The sequence below is a fragment of the Onychomys torridus genome, chromosome 16, assembly GCF_903995425.1.
Source record: "Onychomys torridus chromosome 16, mOncTor1.1, whole genome shotgun sequence".
Taxonomy (NCBI): Eukaryota; Metazoa; Chordata; class Mammalia; order Rodentia; family Cricetidae; genus Onychomys; species Onychomys torridus.
The window spans coordinates 39,188,408-39,206,136 of NC_050458.1; the positions used below are offsets into that span (position 1 = coordinate 39,188,408).

The 17,729-nt window shown below is 51.5% G+C and overlaps 1 protein-coding gene across 3 annotated transcripts in view; it reads left to right on the top strand.

Moving 5' to 3' along the window:
- The window catches only part of Dennd3 (DENN domain containing 3), a 51,883-nt gene that overhangs the window by 23,163 nt on the left and 10,991 nt on the right, over window positions 1-17,729 (top strand). For all 3 annotated transcript variants that reach the window (XM_036208418.1, XM_036208419.1, XM_036208420.1), the window contains exons 9-16: window positions 696-851; window positions 2,517-2,613; window positions 4,385-4,488; window positions 4,994-5,193; window positions 6,694-7,215; window positions 13,880-14,139; window positions 15,675-15,845; window positions 16,836-16,965. In XM_036208418.1, the coding sequence (XP_036064311.1) occupies window positions 696-851; window positions 2,517-2,613; window positions 4,385-4,488; window positions 4,994-5,193; window positions 6,694-7,215; window positions 13,880-14,139; window positions 15,675-15,845; window positions 16,836-16,965 (1,640 nt within the window). The remainder of the gene's footprint in view (window positions 1-695; window positions 852-2,516; window positions 2,614-4,384; window positions 4,489-4,993; window positions 5,194-6,693; window positions 7,216-13,879; window positions 14,140-15,674; window positions 15,846-16,835; window positions 16,966-17,729) is intronic.

Genomic DNA, 17,729 nt, shown 5'->3' on the forward strand with positions numbered 1-17,729 from the left:
TTTGTAGAACAAATATGTGTCGCTTTTGTCTGTTTAAAATGGCAGGCTGGCTGGGTGGCGGTGGCGCACGCCTTTAATCCCAGCACTCGGGAGGCAGAGCCAGGCGGATCTCTGAGAGTTCAAAATGGCAGGCTTGTTTACTGATGCCCAGAGCCTCCTCTTGGGCAAATTTCATATCCTTGAAGTGCTAAGGATGGTGCCCAAGGCTATGTCCCTAAGTCCCTCTCAAAACACGGGCTTGTGCGGTGATGGGAAGGCCAGGCCCCAGGCTTGGTGGTGGCTCTGGGTGAGTCCCTTCTCTGTGCTTGAGGACCTGCAGATGAGCCACTGACCAACTCCCTTTCTGGGCTATGAATAGTGGCACTCAGGACATGGAAAGCAGGGCACAGAGTGGCTTCTGATCCTACCTGGGCAGGAGATGCTGCCAGGTAGCTGCCGGGAGCTGTGGTTGACCCTCCTGGCAGCCCTGAGGCAGGAAGTGCCTTGTGTCCTGGAAGAAGACCTTCTCTTTTTAGATAGGCCTGGGTCTGAAGCAAGGCCTTCATGTAGTGCTATCTGGGGGTAAATAAAGTTTTCTAGCCCCAAGTTTTGAATGCTCTTCCACATTGTTGACAGGCACCAGAGCACCTTAAACTACCTTTCTACTTGGCTGCTGTCACGCTCAGCTTCTCAGCTTGCTCTGCTGTTTTCCCCAGAGTCCAGAGCCTCCAGCTGCACCCAGATTTGCATCTCGCCCACCTGAGCTCCAGCACAGACTTGAATGAGGGCCTCGCCCGCCGCCGAGCCTGGCAGCAGGCTCTCAACTGCAAGATCCAGCATATCGCCCTTCAGCTGCTCGTCGGCATCTTCAGGTATTTTAAAGACCACCACAGCGGCTAGGATCGGCCACTGAGCTCATTCCCCAGCCTTTCCTCATGACCAGACCAGCCAGTCTCCACCCTGCCCAGCATACTCCCAGCCTTGACCACCTGTCTCTCTCAGCACTGGCCACTTAGATGGCTGTTTCCTGGAAGATGGTGCCTGGAGACCCGGTTGGTGTGGGCGCGCGCACGTGTGTGTGTGTGTGTGTGTGTGTGTGTGTGTGTGTGTGTGTGTGTCTGTGTGTGTGTGTCTGTGTGTCTATGTCTGTGTCTGTGCATGCACGCGCTCTTTGGCTGACAGCTCAGGGTCAGTCAAGGGAGGGGCTGTTCTAGGAGCTGTGAAGAGAGAGTTTGGTCATTTCCATGGGGCTCAGACACCAGATGGTGCAGCATCCAAGGTGCTCAGGACAGATGAGTGTGTAGGCTTTACTGCTGGGAGGCTCTTTGACCATTGCCCACTGCCTGGTGTGTGCCAGTGCTACCTAAGCCCTGGACTGGCATCGGCTAGTAGTCAAGTTTGCGTGTGGACCGCGACACAGCACAGGAACCGATTGTCATTTAAGGAATTCTATTACAGCCTGGGGTCTTCTCTTCCTTCCAGCTGTTCTCTTTTACAGGAAGCATCCTTCCCCCCTCTGGCCGCTTGCTCCCTGCATCCATGGCAAAGGAGGCTCTGATGTAGGCTCTGGTCTGTTCCGAAGGGGCGTCCGCTCAAAAGGGGTTAGCACAGAGCTATGGCATTCTCGGTGCTCTGATTATTTCCAAAGCGAAACTTAAACAGTCTTGTCTTTTTGATGTCTCCACTTACATAAAGCAAATTAACTGGGGAAACTAACGAGGCAGCATGTCGGAGACAGACTGTATTATTTCTTTGCTCAAAGCATGGTCCTAGGTATATGTTTTTTTCATTCTTTGGAGACAAATTTTTTATGATTGCAGTGATCGGGTATCTTTATTATTATTATTTTTTAAACAACAACATAATGCTTTCCAGCCTAGTGTGGCAGTGCACGCCTGTGACCCCAGAATTTGGGAAGGAGGCAGAGGTAGGAAGATCGGGAGTGCAAGACTGTCCTCTGAGTTGGAGGCCAGTTTGAGCTATATGAGACTGTTCCCCCCACCCCAAAACAAAGCAACAAGAACGTAAGAATCCAGATGGTAAAACTCTGTATCCCTAGATGGATGCATTTTCACTCACAATGGAAGGAAGGCACCGGGCACATCCACTTGCCTCACTCTGCAGACCATCGACTGTTTATAGAATGTCACCGTGGCTTGGGGAGATCGTAAACTCAGGTCCCATGAGCTTTTCACATGAGACAGGTTATAGAGTGGAGGAGAGGCTTGTCTGCGACAGGCTGGTGGCTGAAGTGTTGGCAGCATGCGACCCTCTACCCCCAAATTGACTAGCACGATAGCTGATTATTGAGTCTCAGTTGGCATAAGGAGCTGAGGCTCCAGGAGGCGGCAGCTTTGTCTCCCAGCTTCTCCCTAGCTGGAGAAGTGATGGCGGCCACGTAGTCCATCCTGATACTGTCATTCTGGGGATACAGCAAGTTGTGAGGAACGTATTTCTCGGCACAATTCTGCTGCTAGACAGTGTGGTTTTGCACATTTGTTGGTGGTTCAGCACGCGGCCCACCTTCTCTTTGCTAGGGAAGTGAAGAACCACTTGAATTATGAGCACCGCGTGTTCAACAGTGAGGAGTTTCTCAAGACACGAGCAGCAGGGGACCAGCAGTTTTATAAGCAGGTGAGTGGGCAGGGCTCGGGTGGCACCACCCGCTTCCTCCTCCTTGTTGAAACATTTCTCACAGGTGGCTTTTTTTTTGGGGGGGGGGGCGCTAGAAATGTCTTAACAATTGAATTTGCTTTTACAGAAAGTTTTATTTTTGGTCTGGTTTTCTTTCCTTGGCTGCCTCATTTTTAAATTAGCTTTGGAGCATAGTGTATTTTAAGCCAGAGACACAAGTTTTAAGCATGTGGGTTTGATGGACGGTGGCACATGTGCATGCTTGGGTGCGCATCACCCCCCTTTCCCCGTCACCGCCCTCCAGCCTAGGCAGCCTCTGCTCTGTACATGAGGAGAGCTCGGCCCTTCCTGCCATTGCCACGCTGCTCTGAGCGCCGCTGGCCCTTTCTGACCTTAGCCGTGTCTCGGCAGCTTCCTTGACATTATCCTAAGGTTGAAGCAGAGCCCACTGTTTCTGCCTATCCCTTAATGACTGGTGTGTCCATCATACAATGCATGCAGGGCTTCCATCTGGCGGGCGTCCCTGTGGAGCCCCTGGGGGTTTGTTTTGACCCCTCTGAGGTGGGAAGAGCCGCCTGTCTCCAGGGCACAGGTTGACCCATCCACTGAGTAAATGTGTGACTTCCACATGGCCCCTCTCTCCTTTTCTGCTCTGTGACCCTCCTGGTGTCCTCTGCTCTCTTATAGTGATCCAGGTCAGTCTGTGGTCCTGCCCATCTCGGCCAAGGCTATCCTTACCAGCTCTGGGTCCTCTAGATATTCACAGAGTGCTACCTTCGATCTTTACGTGACCTATTTCTTTCCTGCATCTTCCTACACTGTTTTGCCTTTGGGTTCCTGGCGTGGATCTTTCTGGACCCCCATCCTCCCAGTTGGATCTGGGCACCTTTTTAACCTCCTTTTCCTGCCTGCGTTGGGGGTCCCCTGTAGTCCGAGAGCTTCGTAGCCAGATGGGATACCCACATATCCTGGGAAAATAACTGCAGTGCTGTGGAGTCAAGACCTGGGGGCTGTCTAGTTCTCGCCCTGGCCAAGGCAGCCCATGAAAGCAGGCAGAGCCAGTCTGAGTGCTGTGGAATGTCCAGAAGCCCCTGGGGCCAGGGGCACACACATTACAGGCACCGCTGTCCTTATGGCTGGGTGGCCTGGGCTTCTTAACTTTTGTGTTTTTCCACGTGCAGGTGAGGAGCCCGCCTCTGAGTACATAAGAACCAGTTTCAGGGGGCTGGAGAGATGGCTCAGAGGATAAGAGCACCAACTGCTCTTCCAGAGGTCCTGAATTCAATTCCCAGCACCCACATGGTGGCTCACAACCATCTGTAATGAGAGCTGGTGCCCTCTTCTGGCCTGCAGTCATATATGCTATATCATAATAAATAAATAAATCTTAAAAAAACAAAAACAAAAACAAAAACAAAACAAAACAAAAGAACCAGTTGCAGGCCTGAAGAGATGGCTCAGTGGTCAAGAGTGAACACTGCTCTCTAGTGGCTGCAATTCTCAGCTCCCTCCTTGTGTGGCTCATACCACAGTCTCAGAGCCAGGGGGATCTGACCCCTCTGGCTTCTCCAGGCATCTGCACTCATGTGCACACACCCACAGACACATGATTAAGAATAATAAAGTTTAAAACGAACTAATTGCGAAGCTCTCTGTTTGCACAGGCTCCGGCCCAGAGCCTGTGCAGGAGAGGTCATCCCTCAGTGGGGCTGCTGTAGGCTTTGCATGGAGGCCAGAGGACCATGAGCATGACAGCTTTCCTCACATGCAGGTTTTGGATACCTACATGTTCCACTCCTTCCTGAAGGCCCGGCTCAACGGCAGGATGGACGCCTTTGCTCGGATGGACCTCGACACCCAGTCGGAGGAGGACAGGTGCCTCATTCTGTCCCATGTCCGTGGCTTTCTGGGGACCGAGGGCTCATGTGTCACAGTTTTATTTGGACATACAAATGATCAATTGAGCAGCCTATTGAGCAATTCACCGAGAGCCTTCAAATACAGAGCCTCCTCTGTGTGTCCCTGTTTCCTGGGGGCGGCTTTTGTGTGCCTGGCCGGACATCTTGTGCCACACGCCAGTCTCTGTCCGTCTTCACTTTCTTCCCATGCTCCCCATTCAAGAAGCCTGTTTTTCCCCCCTGCCCTTTCCTGGTGCTTTTCCTGATTTTGTGGGTGTATCAGCCCTGTCCGTCTCTGAAATTGTGGGCTCCCTGAGACCCCTCTTATCCTTTCCCCTAGAGCTGCTTGAGGCTGGACCTAGTGACAGGTTCTCACCCTGTGCGTGGCTCTGTTACTTTGCTCGTCACTCTGGGTGTGGTGGGTAGTGGAGGCTCACACTTTCATCATTGTGCCTGTGAAGTGAACGTTTGCTTCTCCCTAGGATAGACAGGATGCTTATAAGTCCAAGGAGACCTACTGTGGAGAAGATGGCCTCCAGGAAGGTTTCACCCCTGCACATCACCCACAGGCGCATGGTGGTCAGCATGCCCAACCTGCAGGAGATCTCCCTGCCTGAGCTGCCACCCAGGAACTCATCACTTCGGATAATGGACACCTCCAGCTGTAAAAGCAGCAGCCCAGGCAAGTCCAGCCGCTGCCCTCCTGTGCGTGTTCTCCCAGCACTGAAGCCAATAGATTGTAGCCTGGTTCAGAGGCAGGGCATGTGCTTAAGATTTTAAACTGCTTTGGCCAGGTGTGGTGGCAAATGCCTGTAATCATAGCATCTCGGGGAGCTGGGGCCGGATTGGTGCTTGTGGGTTTGGGGCCAGCCTCCTGGATTTCAGGCTACCCTATGGGAGTGTGATCATTGTGAGACTGAAATTTTGCCTTCGTAAAAATAGGGGAAAAAAAACAAACAAACTATTTTTAAGAGATTAGTTTGTGTCCATGCCTCCACTGCCTTGTGTGTGTGCGCGTGTGTGTGCTCGTGCGCGCATGCGCACGCACACGCATGCATGAATGCATGCATGCATGTGTTATGCTTATAGTGCATGTCTGTATTTTTGGATGTGTGATGGGATGCTCCTATGTAGATAGCAGTCCCTTCCTAAAGGGTGCAGTTAGATATTTATGAGCGCTGCATTTCTGTGTAAACTTCTTAAGGCACACCCTGTTCTGTATTACATCATTGACTTGTACTCTGAGCCCCACTGAGTCCTTAATGGGGTGGGAGGAACTGTTGGGGGCCAGGCCCTTGATGGCTGCTGCCCCTAACTCAGGCTGCAGGTATCTCCAGGAAGCTGTGAGTCCCCAGAGAATTTCTGTCTGGCAGACACAGTATGCGCATGAAAATGTCTCAGCGCTCAGAGCTGTTCAGAGGTGTGAACCCCCTTTGCAGCTACTTCCTGGCTGTGTGACTCCCAAACAAACCAGTTCCCTTTCTGGCCCTGCTGTTCCTTCCCAGGCTTGGCAGATGTGTGCACACTCACTCTGGGACACAGCTGACCTTTTCTGTCTTCATTTGGACCCCACCCCCCAAACCATCACAGGCTCCACCTTCCTCCAGCCTCCATAGCCGAGGCACCACCCCAGCATTGGTGTGCATGGCCTGGCCTCTGGTCCCCTGTCCCAAGGGAGCTCCCGGAAGGAGAGGAACTTCAACTCCTGTTCAGTGTCTAGTCCCCAGGAGGCTTTGGATCACGTTTTGGAGGGAAGTGGTTTAAATCTTGCCTATGGCATGCAGGAGCTCTGTTCCCCTCCATCCTCACCTTCTGCATCTATGCGGTGGGAGCCCTGAGCTACAACTGTCCAGAGTCACTGTGACAAACACTTCCAAAGACCGAGCCCTGCTTGGCAGGTGTAACTTGGCTTAGGTTATTAGCTTACTCTTCAGAGCCCAGCTCCAGCATTTTAACTTAGTATTCATAGTTTTAAAACCATAATTGCCCCACGGAGAATAGTTAAATTGTTTCTCTGGGAACAAAATGGGCTCTTCTTCACCCTTGGGGTATGGGGGAATGGCTTGGAAGAGGCATATGGGTTCTTGTCCAAAGCACACAGTGACATGATGGGTGCCTCTCCGCCTTTTCCGGGACCATGCTAATTACATGCCTTTTTCCTTTGATTTTTTTTTTTTTTCAGTTCTCAAAGTGACCCCTAAGTCGACATATACCTTCAAGATCCCCGAGATCCACTTCCCACTGATGAGCCAGTGTGTTCAGGCTTACTACACAGACCTCACCGCTCTTCTGAGCAAGGCCATGGGCCTGCTGGGCCCTGGTGACTCTCTGCTCCTGGCCAGGTACATCTACCTGCGTGGCCTTATCCATGTGATGCAGGGCCAGCTGCTGAGTGCCCTCTTGGATTTCCAGAACCTGTATAAGACTGACCTAGGGATCTTCCCAGCCGATCTTGTGAAGAGCATGGTGGAATCCATGTCGACCTCCGAGCGGGCCCAGGCTGAGCGGACACCTGAGCTTAAGCGGCTCATCACAGAGGTCTTGGACAAGCCGGGTGAGGCCCCCAAAGCAGATGACGCCGTGAAGAACTTTGAACTGCCCAAGAAGCACATGCAGCTGAGCGACTTTGTGAAGCGGGTCCAGGAGTCGGGGATCGTGAAGGACACCGTCATTATCCACCGCCTGTTTGACGCATTGACCGTGGGTAAGGGGATCCCACAGTGGTCCTGGGTACTGATGTCCTCTGGGTCTGCAGGTCTATAGTTACAATTCGACCAACTAAGATTGAAAGTGTTTGAAAGTATAAAAAAGCTATCGCCGAGCGTTGGTGGTGCACGCCTTTAATCCCAGCACTCGGGAGGCAGAGCCAGGCGGATCTCTGTGAGTTCGAGGCCAGCCTGGGCTACAGAGTGAGTTCCAGGAAAAAGGTGCAAAGCTACACAGAGAAACCCTGTCTCAAAAAACCAAAAAAGAAAAAAGAAAAGAGCTATGTCTGCACCAAACACGGACAAGCTTTTTTTCTTTTTTCTTGTCACTGTTCCCTAAGCCAGGGCTTCTTGAACTGGCACTCATGGCCACTTTCACCCAAGAATCTTCCATGAGACCCAGGTGTTTAAGAATATGAACCAGGTGTACAAAACAAATACCAACTGATAATCATCAAGACATGCATTTTAATATAATTACGTTGCATACAGTATAATATTAACACTGATTAAAAAACAAAATCAGGGCTGAGATGTGGCTCAGTTGGCCGAGTGCCTGCCTAGCATACTTGAAGCCTTGGGTCCAACCCCAGTGCCTAGAATAAACCAGGCACTGTGGCTCATACCTGTAATCCCAGCACTAGAGACGGGTGATGGGACATTTAGAGGTTCAAGGTTATCCTTGGATACCTAATGAGTTTGAGAACAGCCTTGGGTGAATGAAATCTTTATTTAAAAAAAAAAAAACAACAAAAAACCAAATTTCCAACATAATGAGATGAATGTACTTGTTAATTTTCACATAGAAAGTTTTTATTTTGTTTTGTTTTGGTTTTTTTAGACAAGGTTTTGCTGTATAACCCTGGCTGTCCTGGAACTCATATGTAGACCTGGCCTCAAACTCACAGAGATCCACCTGCCTCCCAAGTGCTAGGATTAAAGGGATGTACCACCATGCCTGGCCAAGAATTAAATCTTGAAGGTGAGCATTGTGGCTCATGCCTGCAATCTTGGCACTTGGGAAACTGAGTTCAAGGCCAGCCTAGACAACATAGTGAGTTCTAGGTCAGCCTGGGCTATAGAGTGAGACCCTGTTTTAAAAGAAAAAAAATTAAATCTTATAAAATCTTGGCTGAAAATTTGATTCTGTAGGGCACAACCCATCTTTGGTGATTCTCAAAGTTGATGTTTGGATTTTGTAATCATTAATGCTTTGAATCCCACTTTGCATAAATACTTAGTAAAAAAAAAATGATAGATGTACTTTTAGGTTAGTTTCAGAAATTATTCAAACTTCTAATTCCAAGTCAAGATTCACTTCATGATTTTCTTTAAGTGAAACTCAAATCAGCAACTCAAGCTTTAAAAAGTAATTTTTAGCCAGGCGGTGGTGGCACACGCCTTTAATCCCAGCACTCGGGGAGGCAGAGGCAGGCGGATATCTGTGAGTTCGAGGCCAGCCTGGTCTACAGAGCGAGTTCCAGGAAAAGTGCAAAGCTACACAGAGAAACCCTGTCTCAAAAAAAACCCCAAAAAACCCAACCAACCATACAAACAAACAAAAAACCAAGAAAGTAATTTTTAAAGTAAAATATTCTAAGACAGTGCAATGCAGAGTTATGCGAATTTGCTTCTGAGTAATGACAAGTAAGAAGATATTAGAAGTCTCGGTTTTCCGTAATTAAGCCAGTGTGTGTCTGTGAGAGCAGAAAACCTTGTGTGCTAAAGACATGATCACTCAGAAGAACATCCTGCAGCAAGTCCAAGTCAGTCACAGAGTTTGGGCAGCTTTCGCTGGTGTCCTGAGACAGGACGGCATGCACAGCACCCAGTGCACACACACGCTCAGACCTGGAGCTGCAGGTGACATCGCGTGACACAGCGTGGGGCAGAGTTCTACATGAGGCTGGCTGTCTCTGCAGATGCATCTGACCCAGTAGCCCTCACACTGACTGTACAGCTGTGGCTCAGCTGAAGGATTCACACACACACACACACACACACACACACACACACACACACACACCAGCAGCACGGTGCCAGGTGCCAGGGCAACCCACCTGGTTAAAAAGGCCTTGGTACTCTTTACTCCAGGGCTCTTGTTTCTTGGGTTTGGCTATGCTCCGTGTGTCCAGTGAGGCGCTGTTCCCAACCCAGGCACACTGCTTTCTGTTCTGCTTAAAATCTCTGACGACGAGATGTCTCCCGACAGCACCCAGGTGACATTTCACACTCATGGACTGTGTCCTGCCGTCTGTGGAAGTTCGAAATCCATTTAATATCTGACCGATCCGTGTTACCTGGACCGACACGTGCATCTGTTCTGCCCGGTCTGCTGGCCATGTGGGAGGAAGCATAGCTCATCTGTCCCCTTGTAACTAAGAGGCGTCCTATGACTTGGCCTTTCCAGACATCGAAAGGGAGGGTCCTGACACCTGTTCCTAGAGTCTGGGTGGGCTGGTTCCTCCGCTTAGAGCCAGAAGCTTGGTTGGGCCAAGTGTCAGCCCCCTAACTGTGTGCTGCCCGACCCGTGAGCTCTGCTGTCCACTGCCTGGCAGTATGTGCCTCGTTGTCACTGTGGTCTTCTTGTCTAATGTGAGCTAGCACTGCCCAGCTGGTGTCCCCAACCATCTGTCCCCATTCTGGTTTCTTTCCGTGATTCAGAATCTCAGCCTTTGCCCGAGTTGTGTGTTGGGACAGCTCTTTCTCCGCTGTTGACTTGTGAGTGGGCTTCCTGTGCTCCAGACATCTTCTCCTTGCCAGGGTGGGCACACCAGGTTTCCCCCAGTAGAGCTGTGAGCACTGCAGAGTGTGTGTGGGCTGACCGTGTACTGCTGCAGGAAGGCTTGGACCCGAGTGTGCTTCCTACCTGCTGAAACTCTTGAATTTTGCATTCACTGGACTCTGCTGGCCGGTCAAGTCCCGTCAGCCCATCCACAGGTTCTGCCTCCACAGACTCCACCAATTGCAGAGAGAAAATATTTGGAGAGTGAGCATGGGCAGATTACTTTTCAAGATAGGATTTCACTGTGTAGCCCTGGCTGTCCTAGAACTCACTCTGTAGACCAGGCTGGCCTCAAACTCACAGAGATCTGCCTGCCTCTGCCTCCCCAGTGCTGGGTAAAGGTGTTCACTATCATGGCCAGGAACCTGTCTCTCTCTTCAGGCCTTTCTTCATCCTCTACAAATGGTGGCATGTGACATCGCCACCTAGCTATCAGAGAGCCTGGGAAGTGAGTAGCAGCTGGGCACCTGTTTTACCCTGGGCCAGGCCAGTGAGGAGCTGTCCAGTGTCCTTTACTTATGTGGTTCCTTAGGTGGGGAAGTGCCCCCGGAGGGGGGCAGGACCCCGTTGTCACTGCTGTGACTGTATGTGTATTTCAGTCAAGTGGCTGAGCTGAAAGACAAAATTTTGGCAAAACTGAATGTTCCCATCTTGGAGTGAACTTGTAAGATACAAGAGTACACTTGAAGCCGGGCGGTGGTGGCGCACGCCTTTAATCCCAGCACTCGGGAGGCAGAGCCAGGCGGATCTCTGTGAGTTTGAGGACAGCCTGGGCTACAGAGTGAGTTCCAGGAAAGGTGCAAAGCTATACAAAGAAACCCTGTCTCGAAACCCCCACCCCCCCAAAAAAAGAATATACTTGAGGGCTGGGGCACAGGTTGATAGAGAGTAAGACCATGGATTCAAAACCCACTGACTGATCCCCCCCCCAAAAAAAATACAGTTGAGACTGTATTTAAGATGCTCATTCATATTTTCATGTGTGTTCGTGGGAAGTCAGCCGCTGTCAGGAGCGCACAGTGTGTACTGCAGCTCACAGGAGTGCCACCCCCATATGTCGCTGCAGTGTGGAGCGTCTGTAGCCAGCTCTGGTGGGGACGCTGCCTGCGTGATGCCGGGATGAGCTGGGGCCGAGCTGTCGAGGTTGGTGGGTGTCGAGGTTGGTGGGTGTCGAGGTTGGTGGGTGTCGAGGTTGGTGGGTGTCGAGGTTGGTGGAGGTCCACAGTGGCGCACTTGGGAGAAGTTGGAGACAGGGAATGGGCATTCTGTCTGTGGGTGTGACTGTCGTGCCCCTGAAGACTACTGGGGGTTGTGAGACAACTGAGTGTGTGGGTGTCCATGTGTGCACACAGTGGCTGTGGGTGTGTGCCCAGCGGCGGGGAGGTGCCATAGCTTGTAGTCGGGTCCTGTTGTAGTCCTGGCAGTGTGGTAACCATAGCTCGCTGGGGTGCTGGTTGCAGGTGCGAGAGGTCTGTTTTCCATCTAACGGGGTGTCCTTAGTCTCGCTGTTCCCACTCAGCATGTCCAGAGCACACGAGCCCCTCACCTCCAAGGACAGGCCACTTGTCTATACGAGGACATTTTGGGGCTGGCTGCACAGGCCCTACTGTGTGCAGCTCTGATGACTGCGGTGGTGTGGGTGCCCAGAGGGTCTGTCCTGAAGGATGTACATGAAGGATCAATCCCTGGCTCTTTCGCTCTCCCAAACATCGGCGTGGCCTGCCATTCTTGCCCCTAGCTCCCCTGTTCTGTCTTCTGGGCGCTTCCTCGCACTCAGCGTGACTGCAAGCCTGTCTTACATGATGTCTGATGGGGTGATCCCAGCTCAGTCAGTCTTAACCCCAACAGGCCTCAGAACTCAGTGTTTGTAAGGTGGAGGATTCTGGGTCACTGTTTTATGGGGCAGGGGATGACTCAAGCTGTCGATCACCTCACTGAACTCCCTGTCCGGTGCAGGAGCCTGCAGAGGCTTGTCCCGTGCATGGGGTCGCCCCGTTCTCTTATTTGTCCTCATCAGTCGCTTTGTGTCACACGTTGTACAGACGGGTACCGTACCTCCGCCCCATGTGAAATTATTTTTCCACTGGAGCCAATGACTTCAAGGCTTACGTGGAGATCGGGTACAGCGCAGTGGAACACTTGCCTAGCATAGGCAAGGCCCTGGGTTCAACCCCCAAGCTCTGCAAAAGAAGAGAAAAAAGAATTTAAAATACATGTTATTCAACTACCTTGAAAGAGAAAGCAGAAGAAAAAAATGAAAATGGCGCCACCTGGTGGAGGTCCCCAGGAGACTGTTCTGTGCTACCTTACAGCTTGATGACAGATAGACCTTCCTGTTGGGCCTCCTTCCTGCGGCCTCAGCTGCCCTTGTTATTTGGAAATTTCCCCTGGAACCTTTCCCATCCTGCACAGCCTGCACATAGTTGTTCCCTTACACATGGCTGTGTGCTCACCCACCACCACACTGTGGCAGCAAAACAGATGTACAATAGTCACCATGACATGTTACCACCCGGGGATGGTGGCGTGGACCCAATGGGACTTCGTCCACCTCAGACCTCGGCCTCTGAAGGCTGGGCACAGGGAGACAAGGCTCTGCATAAGCAGGGACCAGCTGCCGGCGGGCAGAGTTGGTAATTCCTACTATAGTTTCCTAATTTGTACACAGGCCTGCTGAGTGTGGCTGCCACAGACTGTGGCTATGAGGGTGAGCTGGTGTCCTCTGTGTACCATGGAGGGTCAGTGTTGGTCCGTGCTGCTGGGTGAATGCACTGGTGCTGTGTATGTGCGCAGTTGGTGGTGTGCTGCCAACGTGACCTGTGTTATTAGGGAAGGCTGCATGGGGCTGCTCCCTGCATTGTTAGGGAGGGCTGCATGGGGCTGCTCCCTGCATTGTTAGGGAGGGCTGCATGGGGCTGCTTCCTGCATTGTTAGGGAGGGCTGCATGGAGCTGCTCCCTGCATTGTTAGGGAGGGCTGCATGGGGCTGCTCCCTGATTGTAGGGAGGGCTGCATGGGGCTGTTCCCTGCATTGTTAGGGAGGGCTGTATGGAGCTGCTCCCTGCATTGTTAGGGAAGGCTGCATGGGGCTGTTTTCCTGGGTGTTGAAGGAAAAGGTGGAGTGTTCTGGTATGACGGTTAGGATAAGTCTATAGGGAGGCACACAACCGCTTGGGGGCACTGCTTGGTATGGCTGGAGTATGAAAGGGAAGAGGGGACAGTCTGGGGGAACCTGAGGTCTGATACGGTTGAACAGTTCAGAAAGGTTTGAGTGAGGAGCAGGAAGATCCGCTTATGCTTTAGGAAAAGCCATTGTGAGGGCCGAGGAAAGCAGCCCAGCAGTGGGGTGGTGCTAGCAGCAGTGAGGAGTGTGGCCTGTGCAGGATGAAGGGCCTGGACCCAGTAGAGGACACAGAGCAACAGACAGGCTCTGGACACATAAGCCAGGTAGGACCAGGCCGAGGTAGATGTGGGCAGTGAGGAGCTAGGCCTTAGAAGTGAATGTGAGCAAGCGCTGTATCCCAGAAGAAAGCACCTTATATGCCAGAGCATGGCTAAACTCTCAGCAGGAAACTAAGTACTGGTGCTCAGTGAGTTCCAGGCCAGCCTCAGAAACAGCACAACTTTGTCTCAAAAAAAGAAGTCCGCTGTGGCAGTTACTGTGACCACCTGTGGTAGGTCAGATGATCATTCCTCTGTGGGCTAGAAGGGACAGATGGCCTCTACCTAAATTTTCTGCCCCACAAGCTGGGGCAGGCAAAGGCCCTCAGCTAAACTGTCCATCCAGAGAGTCCTGGGCACTGGTGCCACCTGCTGTCTGACTTGGGTAGTGCGAGCATGAGGCATGAGGCCCAATGAAGTCTCTCTTGTGAAACTTAGGCCATGAAAAACAGATCGACCCTGACACATTCCGAGATTTCTACACCTGCTGGAAGGAGACAGAGGCAGAGGCACAAGAGGTCAGCCTGCCTGCCCTGCTGATGGACCATCTGGATAAGAATGAATGTGTGTACAAGCTGTCCAGCTCCGTGAAGACCAATCGTGGAGTTGGCAAGATTGCCATGACCCAGAAACGTCTCTTCCTGCTCCCCGAGGGGCGGCCAGGCTATGTGGAGATCGCCACCTTCAGGAACATAGAGGTAAGACTGCCATGGTGCCAGGCACAGAAGGCAACCATTCCCCAAGCTGTTTACCTCAGGTCACCTTCAACACTATGTGCCTTCCTCTACCCCAACTTGCTCAGCTCTCAAGCAGGGGTGATGTGGCGCCCCTGGGGCAGTATTCCTCACCCGATTCCAATGTGGTGACCATGTATGGAGGCACAAGGTAAGGCTGGCTATGACTTTCTCACCAGAAACGGGAAGCTAGGAATGAATTCGTCTCAGAGAGATGGTTACATGCTGACCATTGAGCTACTGTGTCCCACAGCAGTGTATCTCACAGTGACTACTTGTGTTTCTGGGCACATGCTGTTTATTATTAGTTTTCATACTATATTTTAATTTGCTTTTTTGAGACAGGGTCTTGCTATGTAGCCCAGGATGGCTTTGAACTTGCAATCTTCCTGCCTCAGCCTCCTGAATTATAGGCATGTGAAACCACACACCTGGCTACATTTTACTGATTTTTTTTTTTTAAGATTTGTTTGTTTATTATATATATATACAGTGCTCTGCCTGCATGCCAGAAGAGGGCACCAGATGTCATTATAGCTGGTTGTGAGTCATGTGGGTGCTGGGAATTGAACTCAGGACCTCTGGAAGAGCTGTCAGTGCTCTTAACCTCTGAGTTATCTCTCCAGCTTGGCTGGTCAGTTTTTTGAGACAAAGTCTCTCTATGTAACCTTGGCTGTCTGGAACTATGCAGTGCTCACAGAGATCCACTTGATTCTGCCTTGGAGTGTTGGGATTAAAGGCATATGCTACCATGCCCAGCCACATTACATTACTCCAAATTGAGGAGGTCTGAATCAGATGTGTTGATGTGCTTCAGTAATCCCAGCACTCAGGAGGCAGAGGCAGGTGGATCTCTATGAGGCCAGCCTCATCTACAGAGCGAGTTTCAGGACAGCCAGGGCGACACTGAGAAATCCTGCCTCAAGAAACCAACCCCTGCCCCCACCCCCCCAAAAAAGCAGGTCTGAATTGGGACCCTGATGATATTTTTTTAAAGATTTATTTATTATGTATACAGTGTTCTGCCTACATGTATGCCTGCAGGCCAGAAGAGGGCACCAGATCAAATTATAGATGGTTATAAGCCACCACGTGGTTGCTGGGAATTGAACTCAGGACCCCTGGAGTTAATGCTTTTAACCTCTGAGCCATCCCTCCAGCCCTGATGATATATTTTGTGCCTTATATTTACAATTACTGTCCCAAACTTGAGGCCTAGGAGAGGTGAGTTGGGGGTGTCATATGCTCTCAACTACTGAGAGGTGCCAGCAAGAAGGACCAGGCCCAGTGGCCACTGGGATGCCCACAAGGCCTGCAGCTGTAGTCTCTGCCTGCTTTGCTGGGTTGCTGCAGAAGTCCGGGAAAAGTGAAAGGTTGTAAGGGGCACATGTGCCCCAACGTGGCAAAACTTGCCCTCCGCCGTGCCTTCCGCCACTCCTTCCCTCCCGCCACCAACCCAGGCTGCTTCTCTGAGCCTTCCTCTTTTCTTCCTCCTACAGGAAGTCAAAAACACCACAGTGGTGTTTCTCCTCCTGAAGATACCCACCTTAAAGATAAAGACGGTGGCCAAGAAAGAAGTCTTTGAGGCCAACCTGAAGTCTGAATGTGACCTCTGGCACCTAATGGTGAAGGAGATGTGGGCCGGAAAGAAGCTGGCAGATGATCACAAGGTCTGAAGTGGGGGTGGTCCTGTGGGCACGGGTGGCACCGGGTCCTGAAGGGGGCACCCAGAGTTTGCAGCTCGGGCCCGGTGCCACTGGGCAGGGGAGTTCTACCGTCTGAAGGGACGGAGAAGCGGCTGTGGCTCTGTGACTCCACCTCAGGCCATGGGGCCTTTGGGGTTGGTGTGAGGAAGAGCACATGCAGGCTGCAGCCCGCACTTACTCAGTTTACCTTTGTGCACCCTCCGTCCTGGTGTCCTCCCGGTGAGTGGTGGATAGGGTTGGGGGATGGGTTCCTATCATCTAAATGGCGAGGAAACTATGTCCAGCAAGCCAGGTGTGCTAGCATGTACCCGTTGTCTTAGTACTCAAGAGGCTAAGCTAGGAAGATCTAGAGTATGAAGCCAGCCTGGGCTATAGAGCAAGACCATCTCTCAAACCATTACATAACCAAACCAAAACAATGGACCAAGGCCACGATCAGAGGACACTCACAGAGGACCTGGTCATAAGGGTATGTAGAGACTTACAGCCTCACCAGTCACCAGAGAAATATCTTAGAAGGAACAGGCTGGCTGGTGGCGGGGGTGGGGGGACTCTGTCCTCTCCAAGGTTCCGAATTCCGTGATCTCTGGCCTAGCTATTCATCTCTACACCCACTGCCCTCTGCAGATTTGCTATGCAGTGGCGAAAGGCCACGGCGGGGCTATTCCCACACCTGTCACTGGGTACAGCCACAGCGTGGCTGTCTTAGTGTGGTTGGGGGCAGGCGTGAGGAGTCATGAGTTCCTGCCTGTCTCATTTAGACAAGGAAATGTACTGGCCCCAGGGGTCAGCAATCAGGGTTGACCGTGACTCAGAGCAGAAGATTGTACGACCCAAACTTCAAACCCCGCTTCGTTCACTCTTCTTTGAGAAGTAACGTTTCCTCCAGCGAAGCCAAGCCTAAGAGACGTTCGGGAGTTGGACCGGGTTGACACACGTCCACTTCTGTCCTAGGACCCGCAGTACGTCCAGCAGGCACTGACCAATGTTTTGCTTATGGATGCCGTGGTTGGCACGCTGCAGTCACATAATGCCATTTTCGCTGCCTCCAAGCTGGCCTACTTTGACAAGATGAAGAATGAGGGTGAGTTCTGAGAGGCCGTTGCCTTTGTCCGTTGTAAGCCTTATGCCTCAAGCTTTTTCTTCTGGCTGGCATTTATCGGTTAGAACCCACCAAACTTTCATGCTTTCCTATTTTCACTTTTTTTGGGGGGGGGGGGGGGGGGGGGTGGGGCGGGTCTTTCTGTGCTCAGACTCACGGTCCCCTTACTTCCATCTCCTGAACACTGGGATTACACACCCAGCTATCATTTGTTGTGTGGTTCGGTTTGGAGTTCTTTTGGTGTTTTTGTCGTGTGTGTGTGTGTGTGTGTGTGTGTGTGTGTGTGTGTGTGTGTGTGATGTGTGGGCACATATGCCACATCATGTGTGTGGAGGTCAGAGGACAACTTGATGGAGTCAGTTCTTTCTTCCTTCCACGATGTGGGTCTCCGGGATGGAACTCAGATTGTCAAGCTTGGGGGCAAAGTGTCTAAACACCGAGAAGTCTCACTGGTCCTGATTTATTCTGGGCATCACTATTGTTCTCGTTTGCTCTTTTATTGTGTGTTTGAGACAAGGAGCCGTTCTAGCATAGGCCACCCTGGAACTCCGTGTCACACCCGGGCGGAACCTATTGAGGCCAGAGAGAGTGTGAGGCGTCAAAGTTTGCCTCGGAACACAGGTTGAGGAAGCAGGACTTACTGCAAACGCCATTCAGGTCCTGTTGATACTGAGATGTCCCTCTCATGCCGGACCCCTTTCAGATGTGGCTTATGAAGTTTAAGGTCTCACAGAGGGATGCCACCC